The 23,897-nt window shown below is 39.9% G+C and overlaps 1 protein-coding gene across 1 annotated transcript in view; it reads right to left on the reverse strand.

The window, feature by feature from the left end:
• Nucleotides 1-8,911: 8,911 nt before the first annotated feature.
• Nucleotides 8,912-23,897, reverse strand: part of LOC124805046 (39S ribosomal protein L19, mitochondrial) — an 83,380-nt gene continuing 68,394 nt past the window's right edge. The window contains exons 5-6 of the mRNA XM_047265470.1: nucleotides 9,438-9,586; nucleotides 8,912-9,289 (exon numbers count right to left, since the gene is read on the reverse strand). Coding sequence (XP_047121426.1) covers nucleotides 9,160-9,289; nucleotides 9,438-9,586 — 279 coding nt within the window. The 3' untranslated portion in view covers nucleotides 8,912-9,159. The remainder of the gene's footprint in view (nucleotides 9,290-9,437; nucleotides 9,587-23,897) is intronic.

Genomic DNA, 23,897 nt, shown 5'->3' on the forward strand with positions numbered 1-23,897 from the left:
AGGCACAACAACCCGGAACTGATTAGATCGTCTTTGACAAAAGGCACTGCACTGTCAACGTCAAATCATCGCTCATCCAAAAAGGTATTTGATTATGATAGACACTGCTTTTATTGTGGCGAGGAAATGGATGTTAATTGGGAGAAACTTAGCAGACTTTCCTATGTGAAGAGAATATTGTTCATAAAGTGATGCTGTTGTTGGGGTAGCTGAAAGGCGAGGTGATGACTAAGCTCCTGAAGTACTGTAATGCAGGACTTAAGTGTTAAAGATGATCGTAGATTTTTTTCAAAGGGATTTTTACTGGCCAATCAGGGGTGGAGGAAACCAAGGAAGTTCTGGATCCACACAGATAGTGAAGCAATGGAAATGATTTCTTTCTAGATTGAACAACCAGAGCAGTGTTAGTTTATTTTGCAGGAGTTAAAGGACCAAATCACGAATGGCTGGGAGGCAGATGTAAGGACCATAAAAACCTGACTCTTCTATGGTGAAAAAATAATGATTGTTGACAGAAGAGCATGGTGGTGTGTTTCAAAAGGACAGGCTCTAAGATATTGTCTGATAGTTTCTATTACAGCAAGCTATTAGATCCTTGAGAACAGTGTGTGAGACCTGTACCCGCTGTTGCAGAAATACTTTGTGAGGATATCCGTACACAGGTCTACGATACATTGCAATACTCCCCATCTGATGATTTCTTGTCACGTCTGATCAGTTATCCCTGAATCATTCCTCATTTCTTTGAGTCACTGATTTTGCAAAACAAACGAGAAACTCTAGATAAATGAAAAGTAAGTCACTTTTATCCACTTTCCGTCTTTTCCTTTAGTTGCTCTAAAATTGTGGAGGTATGTACCATCTATGCCACTAAATAAAGGCAGTTTGTTTGTTGCCATATGTGTTTCGCTTCATTTATTTGGGAAGCGTCATCAATGGCCTGAAATAGATGTTTCTTTTTATAAATAAAATATCAGCCTATTATACCTATCACATAATACGTTTATTTCATGTATAAAAAGAAACATGTATTTCAGGCTACTGATGATGCTTCCCAAATAAATGAAGCGAAACGAACTGCCTTCATTTAGCTGCATAGGTGGTACATACCTCCATGAAAAGAAAGCGCCGGTTTGTGCATGCTGTGATTTCTGCAGTAAGGTCACGGTCATTTGTATCTTCACTATTGACTGGGCTGCTCAGTACATTCACGTACAAGCGATTTGGATGAAGATTTATTGTTGATGCTCTTTAGTGCAATTGGATTCGCAGCTCCATACACGGAAGCTTACCTATTTGAGACGTCTTCAACTGTACGACCTAAGAGTCCTAACATAAACAGTGAAGGATTCATCCACTTCAGCTTTGATAATGGTGATTTTAACATCTGCACTATTTACGGGTTGAAAACTTTCCATTTCCATAGGAGGAATCACGGCAGTCACTCCCTACACAACCATGGAGTCGGACAGGAACACTGATTGAGAAAGAAGAGTTCAACTTCTGAATTTTTGTCTACATTTGGTATACCTTAGCTCAGGGCTTCCCAACCTTTTCAGCTGGCGGACGTCTTCTTCAGTCGAAAATCCATGACAGACCCCTAGTCAGTCAAGAGCACAGTAACTTTAAATTTCAGAGCGAAACGCATGGGAACTGAAAGCTTCTTAATGCAAATGCCATGCTTCCAATTACCCAATTACCACACACCCCCCCCCCCCCCCCCCCCCCGAAGTATCAATAGTCTTCGGTTTAGAGATGAATGAAAACAACTTGAAATTAACAATTAACGATCCAATTTGAATTCCCACCGTATCCAGACACTTACTAGTGGATTTACTCCCTTTCTTCAATACACTACAGCCTGATTAAAATTACTTGGTAATTGACATTTTACACGTTGGAGCTGCCTTGCTCCAAGAGCAATCAACATCACATCCAAATTGTTCGCTGTCAAGAAGCTGCCGCTTGTGGTCTGTTCACTTTCACTGTTTGGCTACTGTTGTGAGAGAGAGTGGTTTTTCGTGAAATCCGAAGAAAAATGTTCAAATGTATGTAAAGGCTATGGGACTTAACAGCTGAGGTCATCAGTCCCTAGTCTTACACACTATTAACCTAAGTTTAACTTCTGCTACGAACAAAACACACACACACACACACACACACACACACACACACACACACACACACGCCAGATGGAGGATTCGAACCTCCGACGGGAGCGGCCACGCAATCCACGATGACATGGCGCCTTAGACTGCACAGCCATTCCGCTCGGCTGTGAAGAAAAGAGGCAGACCCATGATACGGGATACAAACACATCACGAAAGAAAAGAGGCCAAGGAATTGCCTTTAGAGGACTATTGTGACATCTGTTGTGCAATGTGTGGGAATACATTCACCTAGTTTACAAGCATTTTCAAAATCGGATTTTGTAAGCCGATGTCCCAGTTCCGCTTTTGGTTGGTCAGATAAACACTTCAAAATCGATTCTGGAAATCTGATTTTATAAAGCCATTTACCAGTTCCACAATTGATTTTCGTGCCCATGTAAACAGCTTGGAAAGTCTACTTATTTTTACGTCTTTGCGTATCTACTAAACGGCAGCTGTCAGTCCATAGCCGGCAGCTAGCAGGCGGCGTTGCAACAGTGTACTGTCAGTTGGTAGCTGGCAACTGGCAGGCGGCATGGCAACAGTTTAGCCACAGCTGACAACTATATCGTGGCAGTCAGCCTCGACTGTAAACAAATTAGGAAAACAAACAAACAGACTCTCTTATATCTATATAAGAAGACAAAGCATTTCACAGAACATAAGACTTTTTTTTCTCAAAGGAAACAATTCTGGCAGATGAGGTTTACCTTTTACAAGGTGGCATGTGAAAAGTCCTCATTTGTTTATGCTCGCAGCCAGGTGCCACAATATAGTGTCAGAGTAATAGCAAGTAATTGTAATTGAAGTATAGGCAGGCCATATTTTTAACTGAGAGGACGGAATATATTATAAAGAAAAGAAATTAGCTTTAGAGATCATTTTAATTTTTTTTACAAAAATATCAATGCCAGCAGAATTCAATTAATAATTATTTTGTAAATGATAGAAGACAAAAACAAAATTCCTACAGATTTATAGTTCAGGTACGTTCACTGAACATCTACGAAGAAAAATGCTTTCTTCTTTACTATTGATGAGTCTGTAGGAATAATAATGGAATCCTAATGTGATGGTTGAGGGTGCTTCTGCTGACACAATTTTGAAAAGTTGGGTTCAATTCTTGACATCTGGAGACCGATATCTGATTCTGCATCTAGAGAGTGCATTTCCACATGAGAGCCACCTCACTTCTGTGTGGAGAAGCAGGGAACGATGAAGGCTTCCCATATCTTCACACAGTATTGTGAGAAGTCTTGACTTCAACGGCCTTGATTTTATGTAGTTAATGATTTGAATGGATTTGTCTAAAGCTTTCTTGAGCAAAACAGGCACTTGTTTCGTAGCTAAAGCATATCTGTGGAGAGCACAGTGACTACTGCTGCAGTTCTTAACGTTTTCTTTTATTTTCATTATTGCTCCGACTGTAGGACCAGTCATAGCTTTTGCACCATCTGTGCACACATCTATGCAATTAGACCATGAAACTTCGTTAGTCCTTAAAAAAATCATCCAATAGATGGAATATTTCAGCACCTGTTGTGTTGGCAGGTAGTAGTCTGTACAATAACATGTCCTCCTCAAAACATCCAGAATATTCATAACGGACAAAAGCCAATAAAATTGCTAATCCTGCAACCTCAGTGGATTCATCTACCTGCAGAGAAAATGAATTGTGTTGGATACCAGAAACAAGAGTGTCTTTCACATCATTTTATATGTTAACAATGCGTCTCTTGACAGTAATGTTTGATAATGACATCAAAGATACAAGCTTTCCTGCCTTTTCGTCTAGCATGCAAGAAACAATATCATTAAAACACGGCTTTATGAGATTTTATGCGATGGTACGAGCTTTGCCTGCTTTTGCCACTCGATAACTAACCAAGAAAGAAGCTTTTAATGAATTTTCATTAATTGTTTTTGCATGAGTTTCCATGCAATGCTGAGAAGCAGCTAGTTCAGCACTCTTCCATTTGAAAAAATCGATGCCTTTAGCCTGGAAATCTGGGTGAGTACCTTCAAAATAATGGCGCAATTTAACTGGAACCATTGAACTGTTCAGAAGGACTCGCGCACAATTTACACACTGAGCTTTACCTTCCTTTGTCTCCATAAAGCCCATTTCTAAATAGCTTTCGTTGTACTTACGCTTATTGGTTATTCCACTTCCACAGGATATTGCAACCAATGGAGTACTTGCAGCGTTTTCACATAATAAATCGGCTGTGGAGCTTCTTGTGATTGTTCTTCCTTTGGTCGTCCTCCCTCCTCATTCATTTCAACTGGAAACTTCCCTTGTTGTGAAGGTGATGGAGAAACTGCACCCTTTTTCAATGATCCTGACGTCAGCCACCGATCCATGTTAGAAGTAATAAACTCGTCAAAAATCGACTTATGAAATGCGTAGTGCACTGACAAAGTGCTCGCTGGCACGTATGCGGCGCCAGGCATCATTAAATGTTAATTTAATGATGCCTGGGGCCCCATACGTGCCAGTGAGCGCTGTGATTGGTCGACAAAGCTCACTCCGCACATACGTAAAAGGTTTCAGCCCATCTAGCGCCGTGAGCCGGCTCCCAAACGACACCCATATTGTTGGGAAACAGTCGATCGGAGAAGCCGCATTCTCCAACACTAAACTGTGTATGCGTTCTCACTTAGGAACCGCAAAGGCTGCTTGGGAATACAACCTGAAGTAAAAGTACACGTTTTTCACATGAAAAAAAAAAAAAAAAATAGTGATGAATTTCTTTTTCACATTTTTATTCAATAATTTTACTCATTATTTTACACGGTTTGGTGAAAGGTGGCCGCGGACCCCTAAGGGGTCTGCAGACCACACGCTGGGAAGCCCTGCCTTAGCTGATCACCTATCAAAAAGCAATGATGGCTTAAGCAGTCTTATTATAAGGGATCTCAATTTCGACAGCCCTGTTTAAAGATATTGCTCTCTGGATATGAGATTCTGTGGCTTTATGAAAAATGTTTGTTCGAAAATAATGTGCCTACTGTTCTTAAATTATCCTCCAACTTTGTACAACACAATTTATATACCTCTTTTAACAGCATTGAAAAAATGTTTAAAACGTGGTTAAATATGTTCTGTCACTTTCGATCAGCCACATTACCTGTACATTATGGATATAGTAAGAAGTGAAGGCAGCGACACAGAACATGTCATTGTACGATTAGGTGGGTTTCACCTTCTAGTGTCCTCCTTCAGGTGCTTCAGTATAATAATGGCAGGAAGTGGTTTGAGAGACTTACCGTACACAATATTTGCTCAAAACAGTTGGGATAAAGTTTTGAGTGGGCATGCGTACAGTCGAGCAGTAAGAGCTCATACACAGGTTCATGTGGTACTGTAATATTACATCTTCCTGATATTTAAGTTGTGTTTCTTAGTATTGTCATGTCTTTTTATTTGTTCGTTTGTACAAATTTTTATATTACTTGTACTAAAATACATATTGACCTTTACTATGTACTTGGTTTTCACTTTAGCAACTCAAATCATACCATTTAGGGCACAGATAAAAATGAATAAAAATACACGTGAATGAAGCATATTAAAAAGATATACAGAGAAAACATATATGTGCTCATTAAAGAGCCGTCTTCCCACTGAAAATTTCATTTCATTGAATACCTTTTACTTACAAGAGCTGTCTTCCCACTGAAAATTGCAGTTCATTGAATACCTTTTACTTACAAAAAAGAACAACAAAATGGAATTACTTTGGCTTTCAAGTGTATGAGTGCATAACAGTGCCTAAACCTGAAAAAACTAGATACTTTTGTAACATGAAATTTCATGCTCTACAACTCTGATAACGTGACTTTTTTCATTTGTGGTAGCTATATTTGAGTTACAGCAATTGGAGCCAATTTTCTGGCCAAGGTGGTAAAAATGAACAAACTTGGACAACAGACTGTGGCCAGACAGCTACACCGATTTTGAATTCCAAGTAGGCATTCGACGCAAAAATTTAATGCTCTTCATTTTGGCAATAGCAAAATTTTCTGTATGTTGCATAGTTTCCAAATAATACATGAAAACCTGAAAAAAGTGCCTTTTTTTTTCAACATACTCTCAACTACATGAACAAGATAAAAAAACTAAATCTTCTATGTCTTTTTGGCAAGCAAAAAGTACCTCATTACTGGACTAATACACATCCCTGGCAAAGAGAAACAACTGGAAGAGTTGAAAACAAATATGTCACCAAGTCTGGATGGAACCCCAGTTCAATTTTACAAAGAGTACACTATGTCATTGGCCCCTTACTTAGTCTACATTTATCGCAAATCTCTTGGCCAGCAGAAAGTGCCAAGCAACGAACAAACTGCAGGTGACTTCTGTATATGAGAAGAGTAAAAGAACGGAGCCACAAAATTACAGACCAATATCCTTAACGTTGGTGAGCCCCAGAATTCTAGATCATATTCTGAGTCTGAATATAATAAATTTTCCAGAGATTGAAACAAAGAAAGCATCACTTGTGCGAAACCCAGCTTGCTCTTTTCTCACACGATATACTGCAAGCTGTGGATGAGGGGCAAAAGACAGATTCCATAAAAAGCATTCAACATGTTATCCTACTGCAGACTGTTAACGGAGGTATGAGCATACAGAATAGGTCCCGGACACGTGACTGGCTCAAAGACCACTTAAGTAATATAACACAGTATGTTGCCCTCGACGGTGAACATCCATCGGAGGCAGGGGTAGCCTCAGGAGTGCCCCAGGGATGCGTGATAGGACTGTTGCTGTTTTCTATATACATAAATGATGTGGCAGACAGTGTGAGCAGCAATCTGCGGTTGTTCATTGACGATTCTGTGATGTACAAAAAGGTGTCAAAGATAAGTGACAGTAGGTTGAGATAAGATGACCACGACAAAATTTCAAGTTGGTGTGATCAATGGCAGCTGGATCTTAATGTAGAAAAATGTGAATTAATGTGAATGAGTAGGATAAACAAACCCAAAACATTCGGATATAGCATTATTAGTGTCCGCTCAACTCAGTCACGCCATTTCAAAATCTGGGCATAATGTTGTGAAGCGATATGAAATGAAACACACGATTGTGGTTTGGAAGGCGAATGGCCAAACATGGTTTATCGGGAGAATTTTAGGAAAGTGTACTTCATCTGTAAAGGAGGTTGCATATAGAATACTAGTATGACCTAGTCTTGAGTACTGCTTGAGTGTTTTGAATCGGCACCAGGTCAGATTGAAAGACATTGAAGCAATTCAGAGGCAAGCTGCTAGATTTGTTACCAGTAGATTTGATCAGCATGTAAGTGTTATGTACATGTTTTGGGAGCTTAAGTGAGAATCCCTGGAGGGAAGAAGACATTCATTTTGAGGAACACTACTGAGAATGTTTAGAGAATTGGCATTTGAAGCTGCTGCCACACGATTCTACTGTCATCAACATACATTGCGCATAGGGTCCACAAAGATAAGACACGAGAAATTAGGGCTCATATGGAGGAATATAGACAGTCATTTTTCCTTCATTCTATCTGCAAGTGGAACAGGAAATGAAACGATTAGTTGATACATGGTACCCTCCACAAAGCACCGTACAATGGCTTGCCGAGTGTGTATATGAATGAAAATGTAGACTGGATGTCTTAAGATCTCGTCTGCTCCAATATTTCCTTGATCACTCACAGCTCAGCATATTACATCAAAAGTCGCTGGCTCTGTACGTAAGCCCTAAGAACACAGAGCAGCATACTTTTTGTGGTGTGCGTACTGTAAGACCTTCGGTACACACACCATCAGATTATTTGACTTGTCGCTCTAACGAAGTAGGCGAGTGTCAGCAATATGTCTCGTGGTCTTATCGTGGCGTGTTTATCTTCTGCCATTAGGTCAGATGATAGAAATGCCACTTGCACGCTTAGAGTAGCAGATTGACGGTGACCAACTATAAACAGAACTTGATTAATTTTCACACACATTTATTAAAATAATAACAATCATAAACCTTACTTAACTTGGTTCTGGATGCTATTTACAATTGACAATCTGACGTTCCTTTGGTCTTGGTACGTTAATCTCATTCTCACATATTTCTGATACTTCACAAAGTGTCTATACATTTATCTTCATGGTTATGTACAGGAATATGATAATCTTATTAGGCGCAGACTGAAACTTGGCTATAGACTAATGCAGACTGACTAATCGGAGGTCTGTACACTCGTTATAATACCTCGCGCGTTCAGGTATCACTGCGAGAGTGTGATCCGCGAGAAGAAAAGGTTCTACGTTAGCAGCAATCTCATTGGCTACGTTAAATATTAATACGCGGATCGGCGGAAGCAGAATTTGGTCCGTCTCTAAGACAGCGCCATCTCGTAGTGCGGAGACGGACGAGCGCTGCGCCTGCGCTGTTGTGCTTAGCGGGGCGCGCTCTAGTGGGAAAGTTGTGAATGCGCTGACTTCGCGAACTATGTACACAACACTTTTCTTGCTGTATTCAATTATATGTAAGCTCAATTTGACCCTGACAGTTCATACATCTTTTTTAAGGACAGATATGTTCTGTCCCACTGAGTTACTCTAGTTATTCCTTTCTCAGAAAATCATATGGGATCATCCCTTGACAATTATTACTAAACATTTGGTGTGTAAACTGTGCAATCTAGAACTGATGAGTGGACACTCTGGTATACAGTTTTACACCATTAATAGTTGTTGCCAGATAGTTTGTGAATCCCAAAATAAGAAGTATAAATAAAGAAATCACAATGATTTATAGATCAGCATAAAACTTATTATTGTTACAAGTAATAAATTAAATTAAAAACATCCATTTCATAAAAATAACAATTTTGTTTGTTTTTGTTTCTGTAGAATCGAAATAGACAAAATCTTGAATATTAGCAAAGTGCCACAAAAACAATGTTGAACATATTAATTATATACAGTGGACCACATTTTTATTTTGCAGCTACAGAATTTTTGTTTACAAACAGTTTCTCTTCAAGCTTTCTTTTTAGGTTTAACAAATGTTCTTGTTCTCTTTATTCTTCTACGACTAATCTCCAATTTATGTAGCTCTGACTGAATTTCTGAAAATATTTCCCTCTGTTCTTCTTCTGGTATAGTTGCCCTAAAAATAAGTTAAGCATATGTTTTAAAATCTCACCAAAGGAGTCAAAAGTACTCCCACCACATTTTAACATTTTTTTCTTTTTCTTTTTTTTTAAAAAAAAAAAAGAAAATGCTAAGTATTTTCAAAATAACTACTTTTGACGTACCTGTATTGTTTCATCAGATCATACTTTTCCCAGGGTGTAGCCAACTCGGCAGCACGCTTAATATGTTTCTCTGGTATATCAAGGCTCTCTACACCTTTCAAATCTTTTCTTTCCCAGCGATCATGCCATGGGCGTGGCTTTAATTTTACCTGTGTGTAAACAACATCTGTACTTAGTTTATGAATTCAATAAATGTTTTTAGAGACTGATTACATTTCATTTGACTGTCTGCAAACTCAATTATCAGATACAAAGTTGAATTGCTAAATAACATTTATTAATAATGAAGGCAACAATGGGAATACTCTGTATGGTAAATTTTGGTCAGCTCCTCTTATAAATATTCATTGTGCCCTGTCTGTGTTGAAGGTGAGAAGCTCAGTCAGAAGTTAACAGCTTTTCCCAGCTGATTGATAATTTGATTGATGAAAGGAGTCACAAAGTTTTACTAATTTCTCTCAGATTGAACCGTTTTATCTGTACCAAACTTATAACTCTTCTCCATGTTCTCCAGTGGAAGACTCTGCAGGAGAGACGCTCAGTAGCTTGGTACGGGCTTTTGTTAAAGTTTTGAGAACATACCTTCACCGAAGAGTCAAGCAGTATATTGCTCCCTCCTACGTATATCTCGCGAAGAGACCATGAGGATAAAATCAGAGAGATTAGAGCCCACACAGAAGCATACCGACAATCTTTCTTTCCACGAACAATACGAGACTGGGATAGAAGGGAGAACCGATAGAGGTACTCAGGGTACCCTCTGCCACACACCGTGAGGTGGCTTGCGGAGTATGGATGTAGATGTAGATGTAGAAGTTAACACATATGCTGCAGGCTTAAGCATGAGCCATAAATCAATGAAGTTCAAACTTGTAAGTGTGCTTGTGCTACAAACCAAAATCATACTCGAGGAAAATGTTGTGTTCTATTCTTGTGTAATACTGTGTAGTGTAAAATATCACTTTGGTGGAGTGATGTGTTAAACGGCTTTTACCGAACTGATGAATGATGATCTTCACCGTAAAAGTCATGATTAAGTTACAAGTTAGTATATTATGCTGTTTGGAAGCTTGTTTTCTTACTGTACACGTAATCTGGAGCTGGATAGACACAGCATATCTGCAAGCTGAGATGATGATATAAATCTCACACTGCATCACCATATCTGCTGTTTGGGTGGCTTACTCTGTGCTGTCCGCTCCTGCCATGCAGATACGGTGCACTTGATGGAAGAAGGATGTCAGTGGCAATCACAATAATTTCATTGATATCTGGAGAGTCTTAAGAGCTCATTTGTCAGCTGTCTTTCACGAGAAAAGGAATGTCATTTACTGTCAAATGAGATTACATTGAGCTAACAACATCGTAGGAAAAGACAGCGTAAAGAAGACACGTCACATTGTAGACAGGCACAATTAAAAGACAATCAACTCATAGCTTTCAGCCCCCCCCCCCCCCCCTTACACACACACAAGCAGCACACGTCACACACACACACACATGGACACACATGACTGCTAACTCCAGCATCTAGTGCCTGCGAACTAATGTACTGATACAGCTCATTTGTCTTAAATATATTATGAGATGTCTGAATACTGTAATGAAATGAGAATATTGTAATGAATTGGTCAAAATATTGTTATTAACAAAGAAGGCCTTACCATTATTTATTGGAAGATTAAGATCTTTGTCAGACCTTTTCCGCTTCCAGCACATAAGAAGTTACATACAGAGATGAAGTCTACAGTTATGAGGACATACGTGGTTACTCTGATGTCACCATTCAAATATAGGAGGCCAGAATTATTAATTAATGGCAATTGGAAATTTATTCACAGGTACAGCACATTATGTCATGTAACCCATGCTTTACTTCAACTGGCACAGTCACACTTGGATCATGTGACAAGCTTATAAGCATTATTTCAAACAATCTTGATAGCCCCTCTGATTTATTCTCAATGCAAAGAAACTACAACTGAAACAGTGAGCAAATGCCCATCTTGGGTGAATAAGAAAAACTTTGGCTGCTTTGAAAGCATCAAAACAATTATAAAACATTGAACAAGACCTTCAGATATTACTCATAAGGAAAAAAATGAACCTCAGTCTGGCATCTGCTTTACTGACGATTAATTTTAAATGGTCATTTCATTTTAAATCACTCCTAATGCCTACTCCCAGATAATTTATGGAATTAACTGCTTCCAGTTGCTGACCTGCTATATTGTAGCTAAATGATAAAGCATCTTTTTTTCTATGTATTTGCAGCACACTACACTTGTCTACACTGAGATTCAATTGCAATTCCCTGCACCATGCGTCAATTCGTTGCAGAACCTCCCACATTTCATACAACTTTCCATTCATACAACCTCTCGATATACTACAGCATCATCCGCAAAAAGCCTCAGTGAACTTCCGATGTTATCCACAAGGTCATTTATATATATATATTGAATAACAACGGTCCTACGACACTCCCCTGCAGCACATCTGAAATCATTCTTACTTCGGAAGACTTCTCTCCATTAAGAATGACATGCTGCATTTTTTTAATCTAGGAACTCTTCAATCCAATCACACAATTGGTCTGATGCTCTTACTTTGTTCATTAAACAACTGTGGGGAACTGTATCAAACGCCTTGCGGAAGTCAAGAAACACGGCATCTACCTGTGAACCCGTGTCTATGGCCCTCTGAGTCTCGTGGACGAATAGCGCGAGCTGGGTTTCACACTATCGTCTTTTTCGAAACCCATGCTGATTCCTACAGAGTAGATTTATAGTCTCCAGAAAAGTCATTATATTCTCCAGAAAAGTCATTATACTCTAACATAATACGTGTTCCAAAATTCTACAACTGATCGATGTTAGAGATATAGGTCTATAGTTCGCCACATCTGTTCAACGTCCCTTCTTGAAAATGGGAATGACCTGTGGCCTTTCCAATCTTTTGGAACATTACACTCTTGTAGAGATCTACAGTATACCACTGCAAGAAGGGGGGCAAGTTCCTTCACAAACTCTGTGTAAAATCGAACTGGTATCCCATCAGGTCCAGCGGCCTTTCCTCTTTTGAGCAATTTTAATTGTTTTTCTATCCCTCTGTCATCTATTTTGATATTTACCATTTTGTCATCTGTGCGACAATCTAGAGAAGGAACTACAGTGCAGTCTTCCTCTGTGAAACAGCTTTGGAAAAAGACATTTAGTATTTCGGCCTTTAGTCTGTCATCCTCTGTTTCAGTACCATTTCGGTTACAGAGTGTCTGGACATTTTGTTTTGATCCACCTACCGCTTTGACATAAGACCAAAATTTCTTAGGATTTTCTGCCAAGTCGGTACATAGAACTTTACTTTCAAATTCGTTGAATGCCTCTCGCATAGCCCCCCTCACACTACATTTCGCTTCGTGTAATTTTTGTTTGTCTGCAAGGTTGTTTGCCTGCAAGGCTTTGGCTATTTTATGTTTGCTGTGAAGTTCCCTTTGCTTCCGTAGCAGTTTTCCAACTCAGTTGTTGTACCACGGTGGCTCTTTTCCATCTCTTACGATCTTGCTTGGCACATACTCATCTAATGCATGTGGTACGATGGTTTTGAACTTTGTCCACTGTTCCTCAATACTATTTGTACTTGAGATAAAACTTTTGCGTTGAGCCGTCAAGTACTCTGAAATCTGCTTTTTGTCACTTTTGCTAAACATAAAAATCTTCCTACCTTTTTTAATATTTCTATTTACGGCTGAAATCACTGATTCCCTGTTCTGCGTTAACTGTTTCAAATAGTTCAGGTCTGTTTGTCACCAGGAGGTCTAATATGTTATTGCCACGAGACGGGTCTCTGTTTAACTGCTCAAGGTAGTTTTTAGATAACGCACTTAAAAAAATTTCACTGGATTCTTTGTCCCAGCCACCCGTTATAACCGTTTGAGTCTTGCTGAAATGTAAATATAGGATGACTTCCCTTAAATGCAACAAAAAAGGGCATAGGAAATCGTCGACGTATCGATGTGCTGCTAATGACAACTAAAGGGTTCTACTACAAAAAGAGATGATACCCCAGACAATCACTCCTGGTTGATGGGCGACTCCAGACACATCTCCACTAGTCATAGGGGCTCAATTCAAAGTGGGACTCATCACTGTCGACAATCCTGCTTCAGTCATTCAGATTACAGGCCAAGGACGTGTCTGGAGATGCCCTGGACAGCGGTGGGATACCAACCTGACTTTCGCCTGTCACATGGCCTGACAACCATCAGTGATGGCCTGAGGTGCCATTTTTTTTCATAACAGGACCCCTGTGGTTGTCATCTGTGGCACCCTTACAGCACAGTTGTACGCTGACTATATTCTACACCCTGTTTTGTTGTCCTATATGGCAAGCCATTCTGGACGTACATTTCAGCAAGATAATGTCTGCCCGCATACTGACAGTTTCTACCGCTTATCTTTGTGCTTATCATACCTTGCCTTGACCAGTAATGTTGCTGGACTCTCTCCCGACCTGAGAATGTCTGGAGGATTATGGGGAGGAATCTCCAACCAGCTCTGGACTTTGATGCTCTAACGCACCAATTAGACAGAGTATTGCACACTCTGTGTGTGTGTGTGTGTGTGTGTGTGTGTGTGTGTGTGTGTGCGTGCGTGCGTGCAAGGGGGGGGGGGGGGGGGGGTGTTTGTATGTGCGTGTGCGTGCGGTGGTGGTGGGGGTGGGGGTGGGGGCCTTGGGGTGCTCAACATCAAGGTTATCAGTCCCCTTACACATATTACAAGAAACAAATATGGAAAAAATGACTAGAATCACTCTACTTAGATGCCTCGAGACAATGGACAAAGGATGAAATATGCTATACATGGGATTAAAACATAAGAAGAGCTAAAAGAAAGACACAGGGAAATGTTACTGGCTGACCACTTAACAAGAAACGTGGTGAGCCAGTCACCCTGTCGATAAATTAAGACATGTCCCTAAAATCTGTACAAACAAGTCGGAGAGATCACAAAACCTTATAACTATAACTACATTCATTTCAAAAGAGAACAGATCTGCCGGCAAATTTGCTGTTGGTCTCTGGCCTGAAAATAAAACACAGTCTAGTAAAATGCGGTGTACAGTGACCTGTACGCCGCAAGCACGACATATTGGAGGATCATTGTACTGGAGCAAGAAGCCATGCATCACAGGGCTGTCGCCTGCACAAAGATGAGTACGGAGGACCTCGTTGCATCGATGAGGCTGGAAGGAAGTACGCCATGGCCGCATTGTGGACTTCACAGGGCGGAGCTTAGTGTCTATCACTTCCAACCACTCGTCATCCATTCAGCGCATGACTTTGCACCTCAAGAGCAAGCATGACTTTGTACCTCAAGAGCAAGGTAATAGCATGTAGGGAGATTGTACATTGAACTAGCTGAGGATCACTACATGCCTCCTTGTCTGATAGATCCGCCCTTTCGTTCCATGCAGTACGCATGTGTCCTGGCACCCAGAGGTGGACCAACACATACTTGACTTGCCCACTTTGTGAAGCTCTTTCTCCTGAATAAATCATCCATTTTTTCTGAAATGATAATCATTTGTTTGTCTATACATGTACATCATATCTAATGATTTCCATTCCATTTGGATAATTCCTTCATTGCATATTCTTTGTTTTGTCTTAGAGTGTATTATGAAAATTTTTGTAAATTTAACTAACCTCTTGTCTATCCTTCCATTTTTGAAACATGATGCATTGCTAATAGGAAGCAATTATATTTCCTTTACCCAGTTTTCAGATACAACTTCTTGATGAGTATTCCTCCTATTTAACCTTAGAGTCAACTTATTAAGATTTCAGCTAACAATAAGCTAGTGAAATAACTGCCCAGTAGGTGTGATGACCGACATGCAACTTCTCTGCCGACAAATGTAAAACTATCTTTTCAATACGAGATTTTTCCATCCCTTATACACAGGTCATTAAGTTATATAATCATCCAGATTGTTAAGCATATACATTTTGATGCCATACTTATGCCTTTTGTTTTGTGTACACTATCTACAGGACAATCTCCCCCTCCAAAGAATAACTGATTTCAATATAAATAGGTCTCTTACTGGGTAGTGCAGTTGGCACACTCTGTTGTCAAAAATAATTTAATACAGGGTGTACATTAAGTCCAGGAACACTTTCAATTATTTATTGCACAACAACTAAACATTGTATGAATGTTATACACATTGCATTTTGAAGAGAAACTCAGAAAGGTTTTTTTTTTTTTTTACAAACATTCGATATGCGAACCCGGCAGTTGTCAATATAGTAATCGAATTCTTGCCATACCCATCCCAGCACGGGGCCTCATCGACTGTGGCAGTCACTTTCTGTATTCCCTCCCGGAGCTCTGCTACATCACATGGTAGAGGCGGTACGTACACCAGATCTTTAATGTGTCCCCACAGAAAAAAGTCACACGGAGTGAGATCTGGTGATCGGGGAGGCCATTTAATGAAACAGCTGTCCCCTTCTGCAGCATGGTCGATCCATCAATATGGGAGCTCTGTGATCAGGTACCCATGAATTACATGATGAAAATGGGGCGGAACCCCATCCTACTGAAAGATGAACAGAGAGTCCAACTGCATTTGAGGCATCAGCCACTTCTGCAACATGTCCAAGTAGGAATATCCAATGACAGTGCTCTTGGCGAAGAAGAATGGTCCTTACAGTTTTCGATGTGACAAGGCACAAAAATCATTTACCTCTAGGGAATCACACTCAAATTCAATGCAGTCATGTGAATGCTTTGAAAAAAAAAAAAAAAAAAAAAAAAAAAAGCCTGTTCACTTTCCCATTAGTGTGAAAAGTGGCTTTGTCACTAAAAATGAAGCGATCAACAATGGCACCCCCATCCTCATTCAACTGTTGCAACTGCAAAGAAAACTCAAAACGCTTGTCTTTGTCATCATCATTGAGCTTCTACACTAGCTCCAATTTGAATGGTTTCATAGACAGCTTCTGTCACAGGACTTTCCACACTGCCATTGGAGCCATTTCGAGTTCAGGGGATGCACAACGCACCTATTTCTTTGGACTCCTTATGAATGTCTCTCGTATATGCTCCACATTCACTTCACTCACACTGGGACGTCTACTGCTCTTTGCCGAACACAAGCAATCCGTCGTAACGAATTTGTTGTGCCAGTGGTAAATGGCCTTCCTTGTTGGTGGCTTCTTACTGTGCTTGGTTTTAAACATCCGTTGAACAGCTGTAGCACACTTGTTTTTGTCAAGCTCCAACACACAGAAAGCTCGCTCCGCACCTGAACTTGCCATGTTTTTGACTAGCACTGACTATCGACAAATTACCAAACTATGATGTGGCAGTATACACTGGGGAAAAAACAAAAAAAACCGTCAGGGTCTCTCTTCAAAATAACATATGTATGATATCTGTTCAATGTTTGGTTCTCGTGCAATAAATAACTGAAAGTGTGCCTCGACTTATGCACATCCTGTATACGTCATATTTTGTGAGATAGGTCATCTGGTTTTGGGTGTCCCGGTCGTGGATTTATATCAAAATGCATTCGGTGTGAGATGATCTGTTTTTGCTCAACTCTCACTATTCCCCTATTTTGAGCCAGAGTATCTTCCAGTATTGGTAGCCTTGTAATTGGACAGATTGTTTGTTAATGATATGTAATCAAATTACCAATACAAGTATTCCATATAAACCAACAGGTTTCCAGTTACAAATCCTAGACCTGTCTTTTATATTATCACTCAGAAATATACTCATAGTGATGTTTGTTTTATCAATGAGTCTTGCTCCTAGTGCGAGCATGTACATTTGAGTGTCTGTGTGGATGTGTGTTCTCTTACTAGGAAAAGAGCAAGAGCTCAAAAGCCATACATTGTTAGTTGTTCTCTATTACATGTTTCTGTGTGCCACTCACCAATTGTCTATAGGTATTTTACATACTTTTCCATCCAGGAAAATACATTACTGTTATACACTAGAGTACATCATCTATAAGTAATAGGCTAGAGAAATTTATTGTTGCATTGCTACTTGGATGAATTGAGAAAACAGTTGTTTTATAAATAGATGATACCGCATCTCATGCGGTTCATCATGCCAAGCTTCACCAGATATATTGCCTTCCGTCACTGTAGATTCTTTATCATAAATTCATCACCACCATGTGCATCTTCCAATTCTGCACTGTCACAAAAATATTTTAAAGCTTTGCTTCTACTCTATTATCACTAAAAATTTCTGCATCCTCAAGAGTCTAGTTATTTGATATTTCTGAATTCAAAATCACTATCTTTTGATGTGTTCAATAACTGATCAGAAGTGAATTTTTTGATCTTCCTACTCTTTTTAGTGCTCCCGATGTCAGCTGATCAGTTGCTATTTTGAACAATGTACATCAAAGACACTACTTACAAGAAAGCAAAATTGTAGTTACAAAAAATGTTTCTGTAGACTTCACTGTTTGTACAAACACATGTTGATGGCTAGACTGAATAATACACCTGTAGACATAAATGTGATTGCCACACTGCCCTATTGGTTGTAGAAATGCTTATAAGCATTAACAGCACTGGCTAGTTAATTATGTTGATGCTTATATGTGTCAGCTACAGCAAATTTGTTAGCTAATGGTTCTACTTCATCAAAAAATGTGTGTTTTCCGTACTTACAGAACAGCAAGGTTTGTCAACAGTGAGTGACTATTTTAATAAGAAATATAAAGGAGAAATGGTTGCCATCCTATAACTGCCTGACAGTGAGTTGGTGGCTGACAAGAACGGAGTGCAGTATTGTAGACACACTGAATTGTGTCACATCTTTAAAAGGAAAATAAATTGAATACTGTATCAATCCAATTTTGATTAGTTTTAGAGAGGCACTTTCTACGACCTGTCAGTTATTTATTTATTAGGCCAGTTTATCTGACAAGAAAATATACTGTCCTCATATCACTTAAAGAAATGTTGGTTCATATCATCTTGACAGAATACAGGAAATTTTGTAGACCTTGCCAGTAAAAATGGCTTAACAGTCTAGTTTCATGATAGTGACATAAAAATATACTTCAGGATACAAAACTTTGAAGATTACAAATGTGTAAAACTAAATCCAGTTTCTTAAAGTAACAAGTTCCTCTTTGTGGGGTGCAGTAAACATAAATGGCTGAGTACAGAGCTAGATGTAGTCCCTAATGCTGGCAAGGAGTGCTGCACGTTGAGAACTGGAGGAGGGAGAGTCCACTCTTCTTTCTGAGATGAACAGAAGAATTCTAGGGAAATTCTGAGTTCACGACTAAAATCTCATGCTAATGACAGGAAAAGTACAGTACTGACCACATGCCTGTTCAATTCATGTCCACTTTCACCTCTTAACAGAAGATAAGTGAGCAGTTGACTGGTACGATGGCACCCTCTATGGTAGCCACAGTGTCCTCCAGTACAATGATAATACCATTGACATACCCCTTCCAATTAGCTGTTGTTTTCTGATTATTCAATGTCTTTTGTTCCATCTGTTTAACGGAGGTTTTGCTCCACTCCTTCAGGGTTAACAACTCTACTCTGATATTACATTTACTCTTTCTTTATGCATAAAGCTGGATATGACGTACACTCCAGAAATTAAGACCCTACGTAGAATGACTAAACAAACATTCAACAGAATGAAGAAGCTAGTATATGGAAAAATGGACAGGCAACTGTACAATGTTTTGTGTGGAATGTGGTTTTGCATGACACAGAAATGTGGACATTAAGGAAGGAAGATGAAAATGACTGAGGCCTTTGGGATGTGGGTATGGAGAAGGGTGGAGAAGATAAGCTGGACAGAAAGTATTAAGAGGAGTTGGTGAAAATAGACAAATATTAGAGGAGGTTTTTAAGAGAAAAAAAGGACTGTTAAAGGCACTGTCTAAGAAGACAATACTGATGGATACTTTAGGTAGGACACTGAAAAGATAAAGAGGGCAGAAAAAATATGAGTTGGTAGGTAAACTTCAAACGCAAAATGGTTATGTAATGACAGAAAAGAAAGATAGAGTGCCCAAATTAATGGAAGATCTGCCTAACAGACAGTATAATTTTTTTTCCTCATTATCTTTAAAATATCGCACTTCATCCATTTTAATAATGCTTATACATGTGCTCTGTTGACCTATGACTTCCTTTGCATGCTGGTATCTTCTGTTTTCACCAATAACCCAGCATATTTTCTGGGTTATCCATGGCATTTAAGCTTCTGCTATTACATATGGTATAGCCTGTCTCTAAACTGAACAGCAAGCAGCACTTGTAGTGGGAGATGACGATGCTGGATGTGGAGCACTCAGCAACATAAAAAAACTGCCACCATAAGCGGACAGCACATCGATGTACAACACTGTCCCTATACGCTGCTTTGTCAGTTGTGTCATTTCCCTGCATCCCTACGAGTCCACGAACACAGCAAGACCACCACCTCCTTGCCTCAGTGTTGGATTCACTGTAAGGTGTCATTGATGATCTGAATCGACTGATCAACTGGATACATTAGGTGGATCACTTGTAGCACACTGTGCGAGTCAAAACAGACAAGAAACATTGTACTGTGATGCATCTGAATCTACTAAAATGGTTATCACGATGTCATATGAGACTGCATTATAATTTGTAAATTGTTCCAGAAGGCATACCAGGAAAACTTTATCAGAGAAAACAGCTAAACAAATGTGTCCATTCCCTTGTAGGGATCTCCATCTGTATAGACAACAATGAAACCATGGAATGAACTTAAAATTAAAGAAAACAATTTGTAAAAATATAATTTGGAGTACATCTACATGACTATTGTGCAATTCACACTTAAGTGCCTGAAAGAGGGTTCATCAAGCCACTTTCACACTATTTCTCTACCATTTCACTCACAAACAGTGTAGGGGGAAAATGAACCCTTACATCTTTCCGTGTGAACTACAACTATTCTTATTTTATTATAACGATCGTTTCTCCCTATGTAGTGGATGCCAAGAAAATATTTTCACAGTCACAGGAGAAATTTTGCAATAATATAAAACAAGCTGCCCCTTTGAACTTTTTCAATGTCTTGTTTCAATCCAATCTTGTAAGGATACCATACTGTACAGCAGTGATCTAGCAGAGGACAGACAAGTATAGTGTAGGCAGTCTCTTTAGTAGACCTGATGCATCTTTACAGTGTCTTTAGTACACGTGTTGCACTTTGTAAGTGTTCTGCCAATAAAACACAGTCTTTGGTCTGCATTCGCAACAACGTATTCTATGTGATCATTCCAATTTAAGTTGTTTGCCATTGTAATTTCCTAGATATTAAGGTGAATTGACAGCCTTTATATCTGTGTGATTGATCATATAACTGAAATGTAATGGATTTCTTTTAATACTCATGTGGATGGCCTCACACAAGTAAAAGTTTTCTTGCATTGTGCCAATGTTAAAATCACCTTGGGCCTCTGACAAGTGGCAATTTGTTCCATCCCTGGCTGCATATTTGGAGATCAGATCTATGAGACAGCTGGTAGTGAGAACCTAAATGGCTTGACCACATGGGGCCGATTCCTGAACAGCTGCTCAAAGTTTGTGTGCACCGCTGCACCAAATGCTAATGACTAACACAATACTAAGATTTTTAGGGCCTGTCGAGTCAGGAGATGCTGCCAAATCCCCAGTGGTGATGGTTTACCAGCCTCTGCATGCAGTCTCTGAATTGGGCCAATAGAAATGCTCCAGTCAATAACTGAATGCTCTCGTGGTGGACATTTTCAACATATTGAGCTAGAAAGTACATGTTTATTTCGAACCCACACAGCCATAATATAATTGTGACCTCACACATGCACTATAAAACTGCAGGAGGCAGGGCCTGTCAACTCTCCACGTCTTTCCACTGAGGCATTTCAAAATATTCAGGTGCAGGAGCCAGGTTAGTTACATATCAAATAATAGTCATAAAACAGTTCACACTCTCCTCAAAAGTTCAACAAGCATTTTTAAAACTGACACAAGTAGTCTTCCCTAGAGGAAACCTAAAACCATATTTATTAGTCCAAGTTTCCAACCTTCTGATAGTCAGCTGTGGGTGCCTCATTATTTCAGGACTGAAGAAAGAGTAGAAGATTGCATAATCATCCACAAACAAAGAACTTTTAAAAGGGTTTCTGACTGCAGAGGAGATGCTATTTAGCAATTGCAAAAACTCCCCGGAGCAAATTGATCAGACAAAACATCAACACGATAGAGGAAGCTCCTTCCCTCAAGGAAGGACTGAGTAAGTAGCAGCAGATGTCTACATGGGCCGCAAACATGAAGATGGTTAAGGATGTTGTACCTCCAAGTGGAGCTGTACATCTTTTTAAGATCAATCAGCACACAGATTAAATGGTTGTGGAGTACGAAAGCCTCCTGCATGGCTGACTCCAATTGAATTAAGTTACCCAAAGCAAAATGGAGCACCCGAACACACACTGCAGTGCAGGTGGCCTCAGAATTCGAGGAGCCAAATGAGTGACAGTTGACCAAGTGCTCAAAAGTCTCTTAACCAGACAGCTGGTACGAGCTGCACCCTAATAATTGTTAGGACTGTTAGGATCCTTTCCTGGTTTCCATAAGGGAGTTACTATTGCCTCCTTCCAAGTGGCAGGGTACTGTCCATCAAAGCAGATCTGATTGAAATACAATAAAAGTGTGCATTTGGCTCCAGGGCACAGATAACGGAGCATGGCATAACAAATCTGAACTAGTCCTAGAGCAGTGTCTCTAGCTACGGACAGAACTGATTGTAATCCCCACACAGAGACTGATGGATGGAGACTGATGGATGACTGTAGGTCTCATTACTAGACTGATGGATGACTGTAGATCTCATTACTTGAGAAGAAGAGGAGCCTTCTCATCTCCACAGTTCTACAGAGTGACGAACTCACGAGCTTATCCGCATATTGCAGAGATGGTAAAGAAAGTGTTCAACTAAAACCTGAGTCATGACGAAGGCCTGTCCATCAAGACCCCATTTCTCAACAAGGCTGTATTTCTAGGTGTACCACTCTGCCTAATATCCTCCTTATTGATTCCAAAACTCATGTAGTGGAAGTGGACTGATTAATGGAAGTTGTGAATTACTTCCAGGAGTTCTTCTTCCATTCTTTTATCACTTCTCTTACTTGTGCTCTCACAGGCCTGAAATCATGAAGATTTTCTGCAGTTGGACAGTGTTTGAATTTCTGCAAAGCTGTGTGCCTGGCTCTGATTGACAAGTGACATTCTTCTTTCTACTAAGGAACAGGCCATCATCTGAGGCGATTTCTAGTTGGGGAATGGTATCACCAGCAGTTCAGTGGATCTTACAAGTGATATGATCCATCTCCTGGGCATATTTCTGTGCGAAAAAAGCCCAGCTGACTGTATCATAATCAATTTGCCCATTGTTTCATCCATCCCCATGGACCCCTGTCAATCACCAGATGAATATACACCAGAAAGTGATCATTGGAATACAAATCTGTGGCCACCTCCCACTGGGCAGTCAGCAAGAGCTGGAGAGCAAAAACAAAGGTTAATTGGGGAAGATGACCCTGTAGTTGTAGAAAAGTGTCATCCGACCAGAATTCAAACAGCAGATATTCCTTGAATGGCTGAGGCACTCAATAATTCAGTCCCACAGGGCTTGTAGCTGAACTCTGCAGCACAATGTACACATTGAAGTTATCCATGAGGAGGAATGGGTGGGGGAGTACTTGTAAGAACTCTGTCAGTGCACCAGCATCCAGTGGATAGTGAGGTAGGACGTATAACACTCAGTGATCGTAACAGGCATGAGGATTTCCACTGCAACTTCTTGTATGGCCGTGATAAGAAGGACAAGAGGGGACTGGTATTTGTCATTGAAAAAAACCTCCACCCCAACTTTAGTCCTGTCTCCAGTACTATCATCCTTCCTGCTGGGGTGGTAGCCCCATAATGCAGCTGTGTTGACTTTAAAATGCGTTTCTTATAGGCAAATGCAGAACGGTCTCTCCTGGACCAGCAGCTGCAGTCCTTCCAAATGTGAACTGTATCCATTTAAGTTCCACTGCAATACAGAAATCCGCATGGGAAACAAAGGTTAGCAATGGTTGTCCTTGACTTTCTCCCTCAGCACCAGTAATTTACCTGAGAGGTCAGGGGAAACATTAGGCAGTGCCTAGCTCTCTAGTTCATCTGTTTGGATAGCAATATCGATGACAGTAAAATCACAACTGGAAAGGGAGAGTGCTGATGGATTTGATGGTTTAACTGCCACTTTCTGTGATTTTGAATGACTTCTTGTTTTGCATTTTTCCTTACTTATAAGAAGAATTGGCTGCATATGTAAAGCTTAGTGGTTCTCTGATGATGTGCAGTGATTTGTCACTGAGGTTCCAAGTCCTTCTCTGAAG

This window comes from Schistocerca piceifrons, chromosome 1 (assembly GCF_021461385.2).
Source record: "Schistocerca piceifrons isolate TAMUIC-IGC-003096 chromosome 1, iqSchPice1.1, whole genome shotgun sequence".
NCBI lineage: Eukaryota > Metazoa > Arthropoda > Insecta > Orthoptera > Acrididae > Schistocerca > Schistocerca piceifrons.